Source organism: Stegodyphus dumicola, chromosome 1 (genome assembly GCF_044657685.1).
Source record: "Stegodyphus dumicola isolate Sdum_Otavi_A_Nest chromosome 1, ASM4465768v1".
In the NCBI taxonomy this organism is placed as follows: Eukaryota; Metazoa; Arthropoda; class Arachnida; order Araneae; family Eresidae; genus Stegodyphus; species Stegodyphus dumicola.
In genome coordinates, this window is record NC_140768.1 from 53,857,359 (window position 1) to 53,881,042 (window position 23,684).

The 23,684-nt window shown below is 33.8% G+C and overlaps 1 protein-coding gene across 1 annotated transcript in view; it reads left to right on the plus strand.

Moving 5' to 3' along the window:
* Positions 1–7,291: 7,291 nt before the first annotated feature.
* The window catches only part of Cdc5 (cell division cycle protein 21), a 92,496-nt gene continuing 76,103 nt past the window's right edge, over positions 7,292–23,684 (plus strand). The window contains exon 1 of the mRNA XM_035357824.2: positions 7,292–7,446. Within this exon, the coding sequence (XP_035213715.1) occupies positions 7,402–7,446 (45 nt within the window). The 5' untranslated portion in view covers positions 7,292–7,401. The remainder of the gene's footprint in view (positions 7,447–23,684) is intronic.

Consider the following 23,684-nt stretch of genomic DNA (forward strand, 5'->3'; position numbering starts at 1 on the left):
AGTAAAAGGCCCTCATCAGAGCGTCTGCCTGCCTAGGCTTTGGCATAGCTCTTTTGAAGGCTTGAAGCAGAATATGCTTGTCTACCGTAGGGTCACGGGAGATTTCAATCAAACATTTTAGTGTGGATGCGAAGACATCTTCGGAATCATTTGCACACTCTACTGAGGTTAATACTGCTGGGGCTGCAGGTTTTTCTGTGGCCGGCAGTCTTGGATTCTGAGCTCTGAATCCGTGCCCACTGGCGTTCTTCACCGCCGTTGCATACGACGGTGAGTTGACGTCGTTAGGGGGAGCAGGCATGGGACGTGCTTTAGTAGCTTGTGCTTGGGGCTTAGAAGAACCTTGAGGGGGCTGTCTGAGCAGCTGCCCTATTTTTAAGCGTGGTTTTCTTTCCACGAGACCGCTTATTAGCTGGGTGTCGAGGACAAGATTTATATGAGGCTGGATGACTTCCACCACAGTTGCAGCAAGTTGCAGGTACATCAAGCCCCTTGGTGCACTCACGTGCCCAGTGGGGTCCAGAGCATCTCACACAACGGATTGGCAAAGTGCAGAGTTCCGAAGAATGGAAAAATCCCTGGCACCTAAAGCATTGAGTAGGGCCCTTTCGGCCGCGATAACGCTCAATGCTGACCTCTGTGCCCCACATGTCAGTGACTGCAAACAGTTGGTCGAGGAAAGGGTGTGGGATGACTTGTACATAAACAAGTGGCATAGGATGTCTGGAGCCTGGCTGGTAAAGCCGAACGCAGCGATGCACAATGACTCGATTTCCTCTTTGACGTTCTCGACATCAGTTTCCACAGGGAGGCCTCTGATTACAATTTTGACTGGCCGGTCCTGTTTAAGATCAAAAGTTTTGAATTGGATGCCGGCTTGCTTCATCCAACGTGTGACCTCCCTGAACTCCAGTTCAGTCTGTACAAAAATTTTTAAATATGGTCCAGTGAGAGTACTCTTAAGATTTGGGGCAATTTCTCTTAAGAAAGACACCTGGGTCTTCCAGTTCTTACTACTCCTCATATGAATAGCCGGGATTTGATTTTAAGCATGGAGGTAGGAAGTAAGATGGAGTCCCCCTAAGCAAGTTTCTCCCGTACCCTGCTCTGAAGCACCGGCGATCCCTACGTGGTGACCAAAACATTGGGTCATTTACCATTGAGTTCAATGGGATTTGACGCGTTCGGATGTAAATATTTTGTAATTACGTCGTAAATATACATATAAATGTATATATTTTCTTTTTCTACAACACTTCAGAGTCCTAAGTATATGAAAACAACATATTTTTAAACAACATTTCATTCTGAACGGAATTAAATGCTATACTTTTCACAGGACAGTTTTCTCAGAATGGTTTAATTTGAATGAAATATTTTCACAAGTTTTCGTTAATTACATTAGAAAAAAAAATTAAGGTAATTCGATTTTATTCGGTTAAGGTACAAAATTAAGATCAAAGTTTATTGTATTATTAATATTAAAATTATGCATTATTTCTTTTCTATTTATAGAGCTTCTTCCTAAAATACTTTCTTAAATATGACATGATCCCCCCCCGGGGGTCGACGTAGAGAATTCTGCGAAGCTACTGGCTAGGATCTGTACCTAGGCAGTCTCGGCCACGGGGGTATAAAATTTATGAACTTGGTGGTTCTGAAGGCTCTGGAAAAGGTCACTTATTGGCCGGCCTCGGAGTCTGGCACGTCCTAGCGCGGCGTGGTGCTAGTAACCCGTGGGGTTTTCCCCCGGGGTCGCTGGGTAATGTCCCGCTGCGACGGGCTCGCCCGAGCGACTGGCAGGAGCATTAGACGACCGGTGCTGCCTGGTGTCGTATCCAGGTGGTGCGCGGCTCTACTGGAGGGTAATAGTGGAGGTTGAACCTCCACGACGTGCCCAAAGGTGGAGTCGACCTGTAGTGAGATTGAGTTACTCGGAACAGGGAAGCCGAAACGCCATAGAAACGCCATAAATATGACATGATTTTTTGGCTTCTGAGCCATCTTTTAAATCGAAAAATGTAAGTCAATTTATAATTAATGCTCTATTCGGTTCATTTTAAATTAGAGAATTATTAGGAATTAGCGAAATACTTTAAATAGTACTTGACTTTCTCTGAAGATTACTGAAAGTTAATAAAATAAGTTTTTTTTTAAGTATTATTTAAAACTTGTAACTGAGTTATTATAAAATGTAAGGGGAATAATTCTTTTAATTATACTTATCAGATTTTTTTTACCCTTCATTTCAACAATACATATTCCAAAACTCTTTATTACGTTCTGAAGTGCGCATCTCATTTTGCTTTACAATACCTTTTAACAGATTGCTTACCAATACGAACAATTCTTGCTTAAATAGTTTTATAACGTATTTGTCAACAGGATTTCAATTTATGTTTACAATTCAATATTAAGGTTATTATATATTTAGATAACATTTATAATCATTATAAATTAGATACATTTAATAATTAGATTTCTTCACAGTAGACTAGAAGAGAAACACGCTAATGTGACAATCAAAATCGTAAAAACGACCTTGTATTTAGCGTAGGTATAATGAAACACTCAATCGATTTTTTGCTCCGTTCTAAACAATTGTATTTTTATTAAATTATTGTTTTAATATTTTGAGAAAATGTATATTAGGTAATAATTGTTACTAAATTTAAGTATGAAACATACCCACAAAAAATTTACATGTTTTTAAAATTTATTTTACAACAATTTCCTTTTGTAAAGCACAAGTGTCCCATCACTTTTGTGAGACACTGTATGTGGATCACAGATGAAGATGGTTAAAAGAGCCGATTCAATTATGATTCCGATTTTTTTGTGGTACTTATCAATAAAGAAGAGGTTAAATTACTCAAAAAAATGTAAGTACATATTTTTCTTTTATTTTATAATTGTATACTTCAGTTTTTGTTAAAAAAAATTAATACACTATTTTCAAAACTTGCTGAGATAATTATTGTCACATATGTTTTAATGTTAATTATATTCTATATAACGTATTTTAAAGTATTTGAATTTAATAATATTCTAATTCTTATAAATGTTGGTAGGATGGTTTTTAATTCGATATTAAATTTTTGTAATATTTTAATCTAATTAAACGTTGGCACAATGTTTTTATAGCGGTGTTTTTATTCTCGTTTTTGCTATATGAAAGTAATAATAGTCTTACTTTAGTATTTTACACTCATAGTAAATGTATTTATTTACACTTGCCTGCCATCTTAAAAAACGACATTTTCAACAAAAAATTAATCCATTACTTTTAACGATATTTATTAATTTTTTTTTTTAAGTTTCGAATACTTTACTATGCGTAAAAAACAGCGTTTTTCAAGATGGCTGACGATTGTAAAAATCGCGCCAACGTAAATCGCCAAAAATCCGTGCAACCGTCTACCAAAGTAGCACCTAATTATTGAGTAAATAAATGTATACACTTATCAGATCAGAGCATTACGAAGTCAGTTTTAAACGTAAACAGAATAGCAAAGTATGCGTATTCAGCATCATAAATTAACTAAAATATTCAAGTTACTATCGTCATGGAATTCAACACACTAAACAACTTTCGTTCAAAGCTTTAAATATTCCACATCTTTCGATTGCCACATGCAAGCAACAAAAGTAAAAAAAAATTAACTAAATAAAATTCAATCAAAACATTCATAAATTATAAACTCATGTCATATGAAATCCAACATTCTCCCACCAACAACAGCTTCTGCAAATATTTATATAAATATAATATTAAACATATATATAACAATAATATTAAAGTCCCAAAAGTTTAAGAAACAAACAAAATATTTTAAAATTAAATGTTAAAAAAATCTGGCTACACTAAATTCGCGCTCTTACAGTTACAGTTACCGAAATAAAGCTCTAGGTTTGCCACAAGAAAACATACAGCCGGAATCCACAACCAAATTCAAATCGCGCCAAATAAAAAACGCTCGCTTGGCGCTCACCCCGATTACGGAATTTTAACCCAATAAAATATACTGCAAAACAAATTAAACAGTACAAGAAAATATGACAATAAATAATGTTTGTGTTTATTGAAACATTTACATAATGTTTCTTTGTCTTTTTAAGCAATGGATGTTTGTAAATTTAAGAAAATATATTCATTGAAATCTATGTTTTAAAGGATTCGAAAATAACTATGGATTTAATATGAAAAAACACTTTAATTGCAGATATTTACAAAATTTAGAAACAGTTATTCTTACCGAAACGATAGAGCTTATTTTTAAAACACAAAACTTAAACAGAGTTTAGTTGTAGCTGGTATTACTCAAACAACCTCCCACCTTGTAATTTGTAGGATACCTATAAATTGCAACAAAAGTTATAAATCAAGTCTATTGGGAATTTTAACACGTCGACCAGCTCTAGTAACAAAATCTGGGACTTTGGGTGATGAATCATCATCGTCGCTGGAATCTGAATCATTAGTTGCAGGGCGTACAGGCGTATTCGGAGAGACACTTTCATCCCTCGAGCATCTTGGGCAATGTATGGTAACTTTTCCGAGCTGTTGATTTCTAACGGATGAAGTCTTTGGAATGATCTCAACTTCTCTCCATCAGCTGTTCTCACTCTGGAAACTTTTGAGTGCCCATCTGCTCCAGAAAAGACTTCAATGACGATTCCTAAAGGCCAGTTGATACGCTTGCCATCAGTTTATAAAAGAACGACCTCTCCAACTCTTAAAGATTCTTTCCGTCTCTTACCTTTATGAATCAACATTGCTAAATACTCATTCTGAAATCTCATTCTTAAATCCTGCCTTAACTTTTGTACAAAACGCAATCTTGTATTTAGGCTTTTACTGTCGATTTTGTCTAAATCAGTTGTTTCACTGCTAGGAATATGTAAGAAACAAGCGGGAGTTAAATGGCGTCAGACCTTCAGAATTGTTTTGAGTGTATGTAAGTGGCCTAGAGTTTATTGTAGTTTCGCAGTCACATAGAATAGTTTCCAACTCTTCATAGTCAAAACCTTTCCTGCCCAAAATTCTTCTCAGCTGCTCTTTCAACATTCTAACCATGCGCTCCCACCATTCTCCCCACCAGGCGGCTGTTAAAGGGTTAAAATTCCATTCGATTTTCTGGATAGTGGAAAACGACATGACCTTCTCCCAATCTAAATTTCTTAGAGCATTGCTTGCACATATGAAGTTTGTACCATTGTCAGTGTTGATTATATTTACTCTATCTCTTCGAGCAAAGAATCTTCTTAAACCCATAATAAAAACTTCTGTAGACAGGGAATTGACTAATTCAAGATGGAAAGCCCTATAAATGACACAGGTTAAAAAGTACAACCCATGTCTTTTCGCCAGAACACAAATACAAAGGGTCTGCAAGATCAATCCCTGAAACTTCAAAAACTGCAGCAGCCTTTATTCTGTTCTTAGGAAAAGGTGTAAAAGGTGGTTATGTAGGTTTGGCTTTGAATCTTTTACATGAAATACAACTAGAGCAAACTTGTTTCGCTAATCTATTGATCGAAATAATCCAGTAAACTTCTCTTACCTTGGCAATCAGAGTTCGAAGTCCTGCATGTTGTAGTTCACAATGTTTTTGCCTTACCAGTCGATGAATAATCTCATGGCTTCCGGGCAAAAATATGGGGCACTTGAAATTTTCCTCTTCGTCTCCCAAGAGAAGCTTTGTTCTGAGTCGAACAATATTATTTTCTTCTCTAAATGTTTACAATATTATTTTCGTCATGTTCTTCAAGATTTTCGTTTTTCTTTCCGAAAAAGTTTCCTGCTGAGTTAATTTTACCAAATAGTGTTCCGCTGATTAACTTCTTCATAAGTCAGCTCAGTTTTCTTAAGTTTTTCTTTTCGTTGGCAGTTTTAATGAAACGAAGTATCCAGGCAAGCATTCTAAGAATCTTCGTATATTTCGAGAAATAAAGTTAATTGTCAATGAAATTAACTGATTCATGCTCCACATTACTGACTATCATTTTTCTCTCTTCCGATGTAACCAAATTTTCATCAATGACTTGTTTTTCACCCTTAATGTCCAAAATTCTTGTGACTTCCATAACCATTCTGGACCTTCCCACCATTTGCTTTTCAATAAATTCTTAGCATCACAACCTCTTGAAGGCAAATCCGCTGGGTTCATATGCTCTGACACAAAATGCCAGTCATTCGGGTTTGTAATCTTGCAACACATACGTTTCACTGCCGTAATGCAATGTTTTGAAGTTTCGTTCCCCGATAGTGGAGGAAACTGCGAACCCTCCCTCCTTCTATTCTAACCTCCTTGCTTTATATATATACATTTCCTTCTACGTATCACTGAGTAGTCTGATTTGGAATAAATTGCACCTTTAAATTTTACCTTCGTAATGAAAATCATGTAAACTGTTTAGCCAAGAATTTCTACAATAAGGCAAGAATCTATATTTGTTTTATTATGATAGTAAAATAATTAATCTTGTAATAAATTATGATAGTTAAATTAATAAATACTGTTTAATTTGTGTTTTTAATACATATACTCAGTATATACACACATAAATAAATATATATATACATTTTATTTTATTTATTTATTAATTTTTTTGGGTATATGCGGTTGTGGTCTTGTATTGTATATGGTTCTATGTTGTTAGTCTGCTGCTGCTTTTTGAAAAATGTATGAAAATGTTGAGAATGAAAGTAGCATAAGTTACTTTGGTTAAATTAATATATACTTTTGTTTGATGACCTTTGTTGATATCTCAGGATGCAAGCGTACATATTACTTTATATTCCATGCTAAATACCTTGATACGAAGCATTTTAACACCGTCAATATTTGTTTTTTCCCCAGTAACACATCTATTCACCATTACCAAACACACTCACTACACAAACACACCTGTGAGACACTATTTATTGTAAATGAAGACAGCTTCTTCTCCTTTTAACTACACTCATGGACACAATCGAATTTTAGGATATTTTCTACTTCTTTTCCTTTTCTTTCTATAGGCCTTTTTTTTTTTTTTTTTTCCCTCTCTATTATTTTTGGGCCATTTATTTTAAATTTTATTTTGTCCCATCTTTTCTTCCTGGCCTTTTGAACTCGTACAAGATGTACGAAGTTCCTTTTTACTCTCCTCAAATACGAAATTGCCCCTCTTTCTATATACCTTTCCTTCGCACCTATGCTTGATTTTTCACCCATCGGTGCAGAAAGACTTAGCGGATGCAAAACAAGACATCTGTCTACTTTGTCTGTCTGTCTGTCTATATTTGTTTTAAGGTATCTGGCAACACGACCCATTCTGTAGGTTTTTGAGATTTGTTTTTGCAGTGCGGACTGATAGACGTATTTTTCATTTTTAATGTTCTAAGCATATTTTACCATGCCTCGTGTTATGATTAAAGGTGGTGTTTGGAGAAACACCGAAGTAAGTTTAACGATTTTATAATTTATTAATCTGCCGTAATTGACTGTAAATTAAATTTTTTTGTAGTTGTTAACCGTCTCTGGTATCTTAAAAAAACCCTCTCACATACATTTAAATTTTATTTCAGTTTGTTTTGAATGTTTTAGCTTTTTGATAATTCTTTCCTATTTTCATATTAGATGACAGTATATCTAAAATAAGAATTCTATAACGATTTTTTAATAAATGTGCATTGTTTATTCATAATTCTAATGTTTGGAAGGCATAGGATTAATTTTTCTAGTTGTATTTAAACTGTACAATTGTAATTCATTTGTAATTTTCATTCATTTTGTAATTAGTAATTTAACTGAATGTGCTTGAGTAGTATGTTTTGTTTTTAAATTTAATATATTCGAAAAGTTGTCTAATCTGAATTCCTAACAGCCGTTCATGCCTAAGTGATTATTATCGAAGTTTGAAAGGCCGGACATATTTATTTGCATAAATGATTTGGTAAAAGTTATTTATAAGGACATGGAAACTTTGTTCAAAACATCACCAAACTATCAGTAACTGGATAAATATTATCAACATATCAAAAGAAAACAGTTTGAAATATAAATTTGATTTGTTAAAATAAGGATTATATGATATATTAAACATTATAATGCTATGTTATATAATACATTACTGTTTTTCTCGCTACGTCCATATTGATCTGTTTTCGTATAAAAAGTCACAAGAAAACTGCAACAGTGGCCACTACAGTTACTAGATTAAAATCATTATATAACAATGGAATCATCAAATTTGGCACTTTTATTTTACTTATACTTCACTTAAGTCAGCATGTTATAAAATGCCGAGTTAATATATTCAATTTATGCTTATTATACTTCATAATTTCCTCACTGATGTCTAAAACATCAGCTATCACTTGCCATTTCTCCAAGACTTTTTCTACATAGAAGACATTTTTTAAAAAACTTTTATGTGTTTTTGAAAAATGTGAAAAGATTGGTCCCCCAGCATTGACTATAATATGCATGGTCTTTAGCACATATAACAATGATAGTTAACTTATTCCGTCGACCATGAAAGTTGGCTACCATTGAATCTTAAAAGTTGGTAGAGATCTTGCCAAAGTCTCATAAATCATTCCTTGGGAGTTCTAAAGGGACTGGCTCATTTCTATTTAATAAATAACCAGTATTTGACCAGTCTGTATTTGTGCTTTGTAAAAAGACTTTTGTCGATATCTGCTGTTTTGCAAGGCTCTCTAAATTTACCGAAAGTTTTGTTTAGGATAAACGTCCCTCAGGTAATTATTCCAGTCTATTACTGTTTTGTCGGCTATATTGTCGGCCATATTATGCCCACAAATACGTACTTTTTTAATAAGAGTATTCCATAACTTACAAAACAAACCAATGCTTACTATTCTGTAAAAGGCTTCCAAATTTTAATATTTTTTTTTTCCAGAATAGAAGAGAAAAATATAGCAATAACGGCACAGCTTTAGTATTAGTCCTTTTTGGCGAGAAATTTGTTTGGCGACATTTTGGAGCGATAAATGAAAAATTATGATAACCTTGGTAACCCTAAATACTGAGCTTTAAGCATGCCGCCATTTCTGTCCACGTAACTTTAACGAATTTGATAGGTATTAGAGCTTTGATGGCAAGAGGGATAAATGTGTTTTTCTTAAAGTTACTTTTGTGTTAGGAAATTAAACATTTAAAATATTTTTTAAAAAGCCAAATTTTTGATAGTTAAAACTGGTGCTTTTAATATTACATCACATGGGTCTTGACATTTTTTCATGTCAACTCTGCATATTATTATAAACTCCACCCCCCCCCAAGGAAAAAAAAACACATTTTCAGTAGCATGAGGTAAACTCTTGGTGTTTCCTTTGCTAAGGAGATCAAAATTACCATGGTCTTAAAAATACTTATTTACCTCATATTAGAACTATAGGGATGTGTAATTGCATGAATTCATAGGTTCAAATCAGGACCAAAATCAGGTTTCATTATTGCTTTTATAACATTTTCATAATTTGTCTGACTATAAAATATATAATGTTGTTTAGATTATAGAATATATTGCTTATCATTTAGAGTTCTCAAATTTTGTAAATCTTACAACCTAACAGCTGTATATGAATAACATTCACTGAGTATTATTACTTTTATTAATAGTATGTTGACATAAAAGTCGACTTTTTATTTTAAATTTTATGCAAATTTTCTACATTACTTAAACATTTTATCTAACAGAAATCTGAATTTTTTGTAATAAAAACTCTATAATAAAAGTAAGAGTACAATTTATATATAAAAATTTGACTACATGGCAAGAACTTAGATACTGATTTCAATGTCTTTAAATGTTATTATCATAAAGTTTAGATATATTCTTATTAAGTTAAGATATACTTTAATTCTATTATAAAGTTTAGATGTACAGAACAGAAGGCACACTTTGTGCTTATGACTCAGTCAACCACTTGTGGCAAGATAACTTATGATAACAATTAAGTTCAAATGTAAAATTTAAATTCAAATAAATTTGTAGCCCAAAGGCTGCACAAATCAATTTAATGCAAAGTTGGTTAAAAACTTAACTGGCATGGAATTCAACTATCAGCAATTATAATGCAAGGCTGAAGACTACAATTTCTTATCTAGCAACCTATTAATGTGGCCTCAAAAGGCAAAACAGGGTTTGTTTTACAAAATAAAAACTTCATTTGGATTCTGGTGAAAAAACGGATGGAGGAAATTGACAGTAAAGATCCCAAACATAAAATAACTCTGGGTACAAAATAAAGGAACGTTACAATATACTTTGTTTCCTGATTAATTATTTAGTACATGAAATTGTGTAATGCATTTTTGTTTGCATCAAATACAAATTATTTAGTTTATTTAAATGCTTTCCAAAACTGACAGGATTTTGGAAACATATTGACCATATTTTTCGACCTATAGATGCAAGACTTCTTCTTTTCAGAAGTAAGATTTAGAATTAAGAAATAAGAAAATAAGAGAGAATTATGAATAGAAAATAAATACATATGCTGGCTAACAGAAGAAAGATGCCTTCATAAAGTACTTTTTAAGAGAAACTGGCTCAGATTCACATTACATCTACGGAAAACTACTAAAACTCCCATACAGCCAGCTTGAACTACCACTGTTCAGTGGCAATCACTCCACCACTAGTGGATTCCAATGACTGTTCGAATTTTTCACAGAAATCATCGTTTACGATGATTGTTGTATTATTACCATTGGTACAAAATTTACTCATAATGATAATTTAATTTAAGCTTTTAAATTATAATCACAAATTTCTTGTAATAAATTGAGGGATTAAAAAATACACACTTCTTAATATTTTTACCATTTACGATATTTAATCATAAAAAATTTTCTAACACTGCTACAAAACTTGCCCATTATAATTGAATTTGATTTCCTTCACTTTGAAATATTTTTTTATTTTCTTTTAATAACAGAATCTAAGAAACTAAAGTAACATATACTAGTTTGAAATGCATTTATTAACCTTTTGTAAATTTCATTATTCATAAACATAAAAATTAACCTTTTGTAAATTTAAAATATTAGCTAAGTACTAATATAATAAAATATAAATATGAACTAACTACTTAAAATATTAATGTTTAATACATTATATTTTGTAATTAAAAATATTAACATTTTGTAAATTTCATTACTCATAACATAATAGTCATAAATTCATTTACAGTAGTGTTTCAAGAATTTATCATAGCAGTACTGGAAATATTGAAAATTAGAGAAACACTGTTTATTCTGATTAAGAGCTTATTTTTTAGGATTGTTATTTAGTCTAGATCGGGTTTTGTTGACAATCCGCCATTTTTTTCCGATCTTCAAAACCAGGTCTACCTTGGCGACTGAAGTTTGTCGCCAAATAAAAAAATCGCCAAAAGGACCAATACTAAAGCTGTTCCGCAATAACAGTTAATTTATATCCTTGTTCATCGAAACAAAGATGGTTTTTCTGTAATCAATCGGGGTTTCATCAGTAGAAAATGCAGATGTTATGAATGTATTGGTACTTCACACTTAACCATAATTGTCACTAAAATGACTGCTTGGCAACAATTTTATGGTTGACAGGATAAAATGCGAGTACCATAACAGCTTACAAATCTTTTATTAATTCAGTTTTACAGTCTTCTTTGTCATTTTCTGAACATCTTTTCTGTAATGGTATTTACAAGTTTTTATAATACCCTGATCTAAACACTGAATGTCAGAAGTCGTATGAAGAGAGACCAATATTTTCAGAAAGAGATCAAAACTGTGTGTATTGCACAGTTTATCTAATTAGAAACCCCATTTAAAAAAATTTTAGAGTTGTCCCGTTTCAAAGGAAAATGGTAATTTTTTGTTATCTGGACCAGATTCAGAAGTTATGTATGCATGCACGTGTATATGTGTGTGCATATTACAATGTGAGTGTGTATACCCACACATAACTAGTTCTAAAAAATTAAGGGAAAATAATAAAAATAGCAATACCTTATTCAAAAATAAGCCAATCCATGTAAAATTTGAATATGTTGTCGAATAAGAATTGTTGAGTAAAATTGCAGTATGCAAATTAATGTCCTTGCAATTTAAATATGTCATCTGCGAAGAGCATAAAATTGCATGTGAAACATCTAATTTTATGCTCCTCGCAAGATTGCAAATTTCGCTGTGATACTGAGATAATTTGGAATAGCCAGTTTGTAACGATGACTTCCAGGCATCATTTTACTGGAGTACAATGATGGAAAGCTGTTGGAAGACTAGAGGCAGGACAAAGTTAGACAAGAGTGGCCAGATGGCTGAACATGAGTCCTCCTGTGATACATAGACTTGGGCAACAATTTCTAACCACAGATTTGGCATTTAGGAAGTTTAGCCAAGGACAGCAAACAGCTATGACCAATCTTTGTTGTTATGGGCACGAAGGAACATAACCGCATCTCTAACTCAACTCATGTCTTCCCTTGCTGCAACTACCAGAAGGTATGTGTCAATGTCAACTGTGCCTTGAAGGCTTCAAGAAAGAGGTCTATACGTGAGGCGGCCAACCATTTTGCATGCAACTCGTGCCACATCGTATAAGGGAATGTCCACATATCCACTGGGCAATTGATCAGTGGAGGATTGTTCTCTTTAAGTCCAGGTTTAGTCTCCAAAGTGACAATAGGCGTTATTTGATTTGGAGAAGAGAAAGAACCCCTTATTATCCTTCAAACATTCATGAAGGATGTGCATGTGGAGGAGGCAGTGTCTGTGTTTGCGGTGTTATCTTTTTGGGTGGATGCACAGAACTCCATTTCTTTCCATGTGAAACTGGAAATGCTCAGGACCTTGATGCTTGATTATGCCGGGACAATAGGTGATGAGTTCCTGTTACAGGATGACAATACTAGACCACATAGTTGGACCACATTATGGATGATTGTCTTAGCAGCAAACAATTCAGCGCATCGAGGGGCCAACTCGATCACCAGATCTGAATCCTATCAAGTATATTTGGGTTAATTTTAGAAGACATACAGCTGCTCTCAGTCAGTCTCTTCAAACCCTTGAAACACTTGCAACTGCTTTGCAAGAGCAATGGCTCTGAATTTCTGTAGAACTGATAGACTGCATAAGTAACAGCATCACACACATCGCTGTATGTGCTGCATTGTTCCTAGGGTAGATCAAACTCCATAAAGGTCATTTTCCTACACAAGACTGACACATCCAATTGGTTCATTTTATACTCATGCAAATTTCTATAATACAATAATTATCTGGTAATTTCTTTTTTGTAATTTTATACCTTACACTGCATTGTATACTATGGTTTAATTTCAATAAATTCTACATGTAACATTTTGAGTAATCGTCATTAATGATATCCAGTGTATGTATGTACACAGAAACAAAAAAAAAGAAATTGAAAGGGGGGTCAGTTCTATATCTCCCACTCTACTGGGCCGATTGACAAAATTCAACTGGCATTTTTCATGTCTCGAAAGCTTGACTTAGGATATGTATTAAATTTATATATAGCACTGTTCTAATATGGGTATTCAACACAAATTTGACTTCTGAAATCACATGCCAATTTTGTTCTATATTTTGATTCTACGACTCAGATGTAGCAGATTGCCAAGTTTTGTAAAAATCGCACGAGTAGTTTTTAAAAAATTAGCTCTCAAAAGTTTAGCTCTTCTATATTAATTGAATTTGGGGTACTTTTCTGTTTTGCCGACGCAAACGATAAAGTCACCAATAACGGTACAACTGGTGCCAAACTGAATATCTTCGCTGGTAACCTTTTACGCTTCATTTTCAAAACAGGTCGCAGCCATTTCTTATCAGATTGATTGTTTCTTTCAATACTGGCATACAATTACATAGAATTTTTACAAGATAGTTAAATTTTATGCCTTAAGACCATTCGCGGTAATTAAGTCAATTAGGATGCAGTCACACCGCTCACTGGAAGGCGAAAATATAGAAAGGCAAAATCAAGGGTTAAATTCATCAATTCTAATGAGAATGCACTAGCGAAGTAAAGCACTGCGGTTTTACATAATGTCTGAGTAAGCTATTCGTTCAAATTGAAATAATTCTCGCATTCAAGCTATTATTCCAAATTAAGATTTAACTTGAAATTAGTGTAGATAATTACTGAGAGAATTAGATTTTTGTAGCGTAATTTACATGAGTTGGGGTCACGTGATAAGAACCAGCGAATCAGGATGTTGAACCATGAAAGCATAGTAAATTCTTAAATTAATGTTGTAACCAATCCTTTAACATAAACTGTTGGACTAACTGTGACAAGACTGCCCTCTGGTGTACTTCAGTAAAAGCCATGCGTCTAACTTGATAGGTTGAATCAGACTCTTGTTCTGTAATTATCTTAAAGTTAAATGTAATGTCCGTGTGTAACTTAAACCTGTTAATAAATACTTGTTCCACTATACAGAACTCTTCTATGACCCTATTTAAAACAACCCCCACACAATGTCTTTTTACAAATTTATTGGCTTTTTACAGAGTTTTAAACCATATTAAAATCAAGCCATATCAAAATAAAAAATTCTTAGAACTAACATTTTTCAATAATTTAATTAATAATTAATTTAACATAATAATAATTAATTTTATTTAATAATAATTAATTTAACAATTTGCAAACTGTGTATAGTGTGGGCTGTCGCCAACATTTGCGCCAGCGAAACGGAAAAGTACCGAATTTGGTATATATTTATTAATATTTCTTTTTTTTTATAAAACATTTTTGATTCTTCCTTTCACATTGAAATTTAGGTTCATTCCAAATAAAATTTGCCTATTTTTTATGATTTATTTTTAAAATTTATATTTTAAAATATTTTTTATAAATTTTCCGAAACGATTTTGAATTATAACCTATAAAATTTTTACCGTCATCTTAATGTAGATGTATTTCTAAACATGCCTCCAAAAAAAGTGATAATAACACCAAATCTGGTTTATGCACTTTGTTAAAATTATTTGAAAGTATGAGCAATTACAGTCAAAAATCGTTAATCCGGACTCGTCGGGACTTCGGCGATTCCGGATTATAGATCATCAGTTTAAATCTCATAAAATGGCATGCAGAAATTTTAAAATTAAAAATATGAAACCGTAATTTATGAAATAAAGAACAATTATGATCTAAAGGGTATCAAAATTTACAAAAAGAAAAAAAAAAAAAGCTTAATATTTATTTGTTTACTTTACTAAACATTTCTTTCAATGTAAGTTGTTTAAGTTGCTTTGTTTTATGTGATAATACTTTCTCTTTAATTCTATAAACAGACATAATTTCTTGTTCAGTTACAAAGTTCCGCTGTTCAAGTCCCGTTAATTGCTGTGCCGAGAATACCGATTAACTTGTCAATCAAAATTTTTTCGTTTTCACTAACCTCTCTGTCACCTTCTTCATGTCTTTATCCATTTTTTGCAGCAATTCCACTTTTTGCTTGATGGACATCGAAACATACTTTCGTTTTGTAGATCCTTTGGGAGCTCCGGCATCGGAAATTCTATTTGACATAGTGGAAAGTTCAAGTTTACTTTTATAAAATTGCTCTTACAGTCTGAAAAAAGTAATAAGCCGCATCCAGTTCGAAGATTAAGGAACAACGCAATCATCAACATTAACTGAAATAGATAATTAGATAAGTTTAGCTTATACCATCCGTTATACTACATTAAATGTGCACGCGAAAACATATTCTGCACTTGCGCACACGCATATGCGCAGTCGTAAAAGTCTTAACGTGCACGCGTAAACGCCTATGCGCATGTGTCAACGCGGCGCATGCGCAGAAAGTTTTTAGCTTTGAGGTCCGGATTATAGATCATTCCAGATTATGGGTGTCCGAATTAACGACTTTTGACTGTACTTTTTTCCTTTCCGTTACAATGATAAAAAAGAAAGGATATGACCTATCTAAAACTATAAATTGGTTGCTATAAATTAAGAAGTTTGCCAAGTGAATTATTCTTACCGCAACCGGGAAAAAACGTGCCAAGGTAAATTTTTGAATTTCTCCATAAATTTTGCACCAAATTTTACAAAATTTAACATATAAGCATAATTTGAATCGTAGATTAAAAATATGGAAAAAAAATTGGTATATTATTTCAAAAAAAGTCCAATTTTATGTCAAAATACCTATACTATTAGAACAATGCTATATATAAGTCTAATACATATCCTTAGTCACACCTTCGAGACATGTAAAATGCAATTTGAATTTCGTCAGTCGACCCAGTAGAAAGGGTGATATTGAACTGTCCCCCCTTTTTATCAGTGTGTATATACATATATATATATGGGTGTCTGCCGATAACATTGCGGCAAATACATCGCAGAGAAAACAACGCAAGGCAAAAACGTCGTGCTACAAAATATCGTGGGAGAAAACATCGTGGTACAAAACATCATCGTCAAAAATAAAGCGGTTAAAAAACTTTGCAGTTTAAAAACAGCGTCGTTGAAAATATCGTGGTAAAAAATAAAGTATCTACAAATCATCACCGGACGATAACATCGCAAACATGCTTTTTTCAGGTTTTAATAACTGTAAATGGAAATATGGTTCTCATAAGGATTTGTGAGTGCAAGATGTAAAAAAGGATAATTTTTACTTCACGGTTTTTTTATTGAATAATAAAGTTTTGCTGAAAAAGTTAAATTATTGCATTAATTAATTAAAGGCAACTTATAGATTATACTTTTCATTAAAAATTACCAGTAAAAACTTCATAAAAATGATTTATTAATGGCCTTTGTTGGTTAACTATGTCCGGTTTAAAATTCTATTGAGTGCTATAAGTTGCATTAATTTTCTATGCCTAAGTTTCCTTCTTATTTTCTCAGCAAAAATTTATTAGTGAATAAAAATATGAAAGTAAAAATTATCTTTTTTTCCATCTTGCACTCACAAATCATTATAGGAATATCCATTTACAGTTATTAAAGCACAAAAAAAGCATGTCTGCTATGTTATTGTCATGCGACGATTTGTAGATACATTATTTTTTACCACGATATTTTCAACGATGATGTTTTTAAACTGCGAAGTTTTTTAATCGCTTTATTTTCGATGACGATGTTTTGTACCACGATGTTTTAGGACTGCGATGTTTTGTAGCACGACGTTTTCGCCTTGCGTTGTTTTTGGCTGTAACCATATATGTGTGTGCATACATGAACACATACATCCATGCATACATACATTTCTGAATCTGGTTAAGATAACAAGATTATCAAGAAAATTAGTAAGAATATTACTTGTCATTTGTGATTTTTTCTTGCTATGATAAGAGATAATTTTTGACTTCTCTTATAACATCAAGATTTTCTTCTTTTACAATAACCAGCATTGTCTTTTTAATTGTTGGGTTTGTATTATGCCTTAATATCCTGTAACTTGCTCCTCCAGTTTCTTAAACCAGCTACTGTTTCACTTAAAATATTAATGTATATTCTGATGTTATAATGAAACACAGTTCAGTTTCATCTATGCTATAAATTTCGTGTGACTTGTATCCATTTATCAGCCCAGGTAAAATGTCTTTTATCCAGTTCTCATTTGCATCTTCCCTCTTACTGTGCAGTTTCTGATAAATAACACATCATTCAATAAGTCCTGGGACTAAGAAAACAACATTTATTTCACAACATAATCACCATCAAGAGTTCTGTAATCATTCCAACACTTTTCTAACTTTTCGATACCATTCTTGTAAAACGATTTGTCCTTGTCCACAAAATAAGCTTTAGTGGCAGCGATGACCTTCCTCATTTGAACCAAATCTTTTTCCCTGGAGCATCTTTTTGAGATCCGCAAAAAGCCAGTAACCACTTGGGGCTAGATCTGGGGAGCATGATGGGTGGAGAAGCAGAGTGAAGCCCATCTTGTTCAGTGTAACCAGTATTTGCATTGACTTGTGGCACACGGCATTGTCTTGGTGGAAAATTATTTTTTCCTTCATGTGTGGTCATTTTTTTGCAATTTCGTCCTTCAGACACACCAATAACTCATATAATAAGCACAATAATAGATTTTCCCTTTTCAAGGTAGTCAATGTAAATTATACCTTGTGCATCCCAAAACACTGATGCCATGATTTTGCCAGCTGACTATTGCATTTTTGGATTCTTTGGACGACTTTCACAGGCTGCATGCCACTCAGCTGATTGCTGCTTCGACTCCAGAGTGAAATAGTGGAATCTGTGTTTCGTCCATTGTCACATACCGATGCAAGAATTTCTGTTTATTGTTAGTAAACAGTGACAAACAGCTGTGTGAATCGTCGACGCGTTGCTTTTGCTCCATTGTGAGCACACGCAGCACCCATTTGAAAAATACTTTTTTCATGCCCAACTTTTCATGTAAAATCGTACACGCACTTCCAGTTGATATGTTTACCATCACAGCAATCTCACAAACTTTCACTTTGTAGTCATTCATCACAATTTTCAACACTTGTTTCATATTTTCCTGAGTGACTGCTTCATTTGGCCTACCCGAGCGTGCCGCATCATTTGTATTTGTGCGACTGCACTTGAAACCAGCATACTGACAGCAAATGGTTGTTTTCGATGGGGCAAATAACATTTTTGAAGCCAATGCTGAGCTTGCACTGTATTTTTGCCCATTAAATAGCAATGTTTGATCAACACTCAAAATTAGTTTTTCTCCATTTTGTCCATAAATGCACAAATAGTGTCACTTTCACCACAGTAGCTTTGCTGTTTCCGGTCCGAATGCCATGAAAATTAGACACGTGTCATTTGAAGGTTAGTTCTTGTAATAACTTACTCAATATTCCATATGCGGTATCGGTGGATCTTGATATGTTATGATACCAAATAAAGACACTTTCCTTTAACTAAAGCTATTTACGAAGAGAAGACTATATACAAGTATTATATGCAGATTACAGAATATCTAGTTTATACCACTCTCAACTACTCTCATCAATCTCTCAACCAACTCTCTCTGGTGAAAACTTTTAATTAGCTACACATACGGGCAATGCAGCGCCCTCTAGCTCTTTTTTCTACATCACTCCCCACCTGTACTCTTTAATAAGAATACACAAACTTGGTTACATAACAATATTACCATCAATTAATAATGGATTAATACTAAATAGTACAACATATATAAATGGATAATATAAAAGAATAATCTATACTAGTATATATCAAAACCACAAATGAACATAATAATTAATAATATAATAATAAGAACTCAATAATATCAAAAGTTCTAAATTAAATTTCGAAAGGATATAACATCTGAATCGATCTTCTGAATTGTCCTTAGGGTGTGTGAACGAGGCACGCTCAAACTTGTCCATCTCTTCCTATAATCACATTTTCAATTACACCCATGTCCCAAAGTAGTTTGGATTGTTTTGGTCCTTCTATCAACACAACGTCTCCACTCAAGTTCTGCTGAGTTTTAGAATTAGCAAAGTTATGCACATTTCTAAGATGGAGTAAATATTGCTCTTTTCACTTGATCCATATTAATTTTAAGAGCTTAGATTGGTAAAGCCTCCTCCTAGTTAAAGTCTCTTTGTTGGACACCTTGTTAAAAATTTCCAAGAAATGCTCAGGAAAGTTAAATGTACCACGTCCTGGCAATAAAAACTGTGAAGGTGTGAGCAGGCGAGGTTCACCCAGCTCGTTGCTCTCATACGTTAAAGGTCTATTATTTAACACACACTCAAGTTCAGTTAATATTGTAGAGAGCTCTTCGAAAGTCAGTAATGCTCTCCCTAAGATTTTCTTCAGAGGTTCCTTGATGCTTCTCATCAGACGCTCCCAGAACCTTCCTCACCATGGGGAACGCTCAGGTATGAATTTCCATGTTATCTCTTTGGATGTCAAGAAATCTCTTACACTTGGCTCTGCTCCGATTCTTTTAAATTCTTTAATTATTTCACATGTGCTGCGGAAATTCTTGGCATTATCTGAATAAATCACTTTGCAGCTCCCTCTTCATGCTAAAAAACGTCGTAATGAAAAAATGAAACTTTTTGTTGACATATCTGAAACCACGTCAATGTGTACAGCACGAGTAATGGTGCATGTAAATAAGGCTATGTACACCTTTTTGTGGATATCTGCTTTTTCTCTAATAGTAAACCGCTCCCATTAAGTCAATGCCTACAACTGTGAAAGGATTACTTTGGACTACACGATCTCTTGGTAACTGACCCATTAATTAATTAGTGGGCTTCACTGCGAACCTTCTACACACCAGGCAAGCATTGATAACTTTCTTTACTACTTGTCTTCCTTTAGGTATCCAAAATTTATTCCTGACTTTGGACAATGTTGCCATGACTATGGAATGGAATACTTTTATGTGTACACTAATTATCACTAGTTCGGTGAACTTCGACTTCGGCAGAATAATGGGAAGTTCTTCGTCATCTATTAATTCTGTTTATTCCAAACGACCTCTTACATGCAAAATACCTCTACTGTCCAGATATGGTGCTAAACTGTAAAGCCTCGAATCTGGTGTTATTAGATTGTTCCTCTCTAGTTGTTGAATATTCGAAAAATAATTCTCTCTCTGGACTTGTTTTATCCAGCACTCCTCAGCTTCTTGGATCTCGAATACAGTAAGAGGACATTCTTCACAGGTACGTTTTCTTAGCTTGGCGACAAACCGCTTTACCCAAGCTGTAACTCTCAACAATTTTTCCAGGCTACTGAATTTGGTAATGTTTAACGCAGTTGTTCTTTCTGGAGCCGTCACCTGAACATAAGTGCTTAAATGTTCCAAATTTTGAGTATCAGTTTCTACTTTAAACTTCTGCTCAGGCCATTGATCTTCAGAATCTTTCAACCATGATGTACCATGTCACCAATTATTATCTTTCACCAATGCATTTGCTGTTTCATCACGAGTTAATTTATCTGCTGGGTTTTCTGACCCTGGATAATATTTCCACTTATGAGGCGAAGTACAGTCTTGTATTTCTGCAATCTATTCGACACGAACTGCTTCTATTCACGCACTGACCCCTTTATCCACCACAAGCAAATTTCTGAGTCCGTCCGCAGAACTAACCTACTTACCAAATCCTGAAACATTTTCAATAAATACTTCCCTAACCTAGCTGCAACTATAGCCCCCATCAATTCCAACCTAGGAAGGGACAACTTTTTTAATGAAGCTATCCTATTCTTCGATATTATAAATGACATACATACCTCTCCTCTTTCATTCTTATATCTAAAATATGCCACCACTCCATATGCCACTACTGACGCATCACTGAAAATAAGAATTTCAACCGAATGACTTTTACTTAGAACTTCTGGAAAGTAGTACCTCTCTATTTTCAACGCATTTAATTCCTCAATTTCAGCGCACCACTTTATCCATTTGCACCGTAACTCCTTTGGTAACTCTGAATCCCACTCCAAACCTCTCTCCCATATTTCCTGCATCAGTCTTTTAACTCTCATCACAAATGGAGAAATAAATCAATCTGGGTCAAACACCTTAACTGCTGTGCTTAACACCGATCTTTTACTATTTCTCAACGATTCTAAACTACTCAACAGTGATGTAACATCTATCACTGTTGAGTAGATGTTACATCACTGTTGAGTAGTTTAGAATCGTTCTGTGTTCCACACCAAGCCTAACACTTTACTATCTCTCTCAAACCTACTTTCTTCACACAACCCTTTCTGAAGCCACAAGTCAAACAGCTCTTTAGAATTGGTGTTTAGCTTTCTCAAATTGAAACTCGCGTCTCTCAAAATAGATACTGCCTCTGATGAAAGACTGAAAGCTGACTCTACACTTTCCCCTCCGTAACACAAATCGTCTGCATACAGTGAGCTATTTAACATCTCGGCACAGTTTTCGTTTGTTTCCATGTATTTCTTTAAATGATATTTGATCATTGCACTCAATAAAAACGGTGAACAATTACATTCAAATAATAATCTGTTCATTTGCATAATTTTAAAGTCCTCACTATTATTATTAGAATACCAGATAAATTTTAAATATTGCCTATCCTCCCTTGCTATCTCAATCATCAAAAATGCCTTTTCTATATCAATGCAGAATCCAATTTCAAATTTTTGAAAGGCAAGAATGATATCCAAAGTATTCGGATTTAGGTTTGGGCCCATTTCTAAGCAATCATTTAACAATAGCTTTCCCCTTTCACAACTGCTGCAATTAAATACCATTCGAACTTGAGTGCTTTTTTTATATTTACGGACCACTGCTCGGAATGGCATAAAATATCCCTCTCTCATATCCTCACACTCTTGAATAATGTTGTTTTGTGTCTGAAATTTAATTATTTCCATAAACTGTTCCCTCACAAAGCTGTTACTTTTTAACTCTTGCCGCACCCTTTCGAACTGCCTTTTCACCAAGCCAAAATTATTTTCCAAATGCTCTGGACTCCTATTCCACAACAAGCGAGCTTCATACCTTCTGTCTACATATTTCAACTCCTCTTCAAATTGTTTAATTATTCGCTTATCAGCAGCGCTCCTTTCCGACGTGCACTCCGAAATTCCTAGACTTTCAATCTCCCAAAACTGACGAATCTGTTCCGATATTTTTAATTCCTCTTCCAAATGAATGTGTATAAACAAACCGGTGGATTCTGACCCTGAACTTAGCTTCTTACACTCTGCTTCCACTCAACGTTCAACCGGATATGCTTTCATACAATACTAAATAGTCTGTTAAACAATGTGTTTTCCCCGTTAAATTGCAGTTCAAATAATCATTCCCAATTAAAATCTGTACCTCTGCCACTTCACTATCACAGCTCTCAGATAAGTCAAATCCTTCTTGGCAAAGCTTGTGTATAATTTCTGCAGATGGCCTGGGTAATGCATTGGAACATTTGGTTTCTACTTCAAGTGCTTCGATGATTAGAGTGAACCTGGTCTTATTTTTTAAAGAAAGTCTTTTCCTTTTAAATTCTCGTACTGTTGGATTCAAAGAGTCAAATGTATGAATTTTTAATCTTTCTCTACCAATAGTTGGTAAACTTGCTTTTCTGGAAATAAATTGACAAACATAAGATTTTTTGGGAGCAGAATCACATAACAACCTAACGTTAAATGGGGAATTATTTCCAAGTAGTTGACCTCTCACTGTTTGATAATAAATCACATCATTAGGAATTTGCTTACTCAGTGTTTCGAGGAATAGTGAACTAACATTTGTCTCTTTTGGTGCACTCGCAGTATTTTTTATGGATTTATTTTCTTGCACATCTGCATTGCACAGGCTCTCTAAATGCAACTTAGGTTTGCAAATATTGCATTTAACCCACTTCGCCTTACAAAATGTTTTTTTGTGACTTTTTTTAAGCAGCGCTTGCATTTAAATTGATCATATAACGCTTTGTGTTTCTCTGAAATACTCAAGTCGCAGTTTTTTTAGAGGTGAGATTTAAGACAAAAGTCACACATATAATTTTTGACTGATGTATTAATCATTGCCGCTGATACCCTTTTCTTTTTAATTGGAGCAACACTCTTACGATAGTTGTCAGTATTTTTTTCGCTTGATATTGAAAGTGTTTGTTGATTAATGACTTTTTGCACACTTCTCTCTTTAGAAACAACAATAAATCTGACACTGT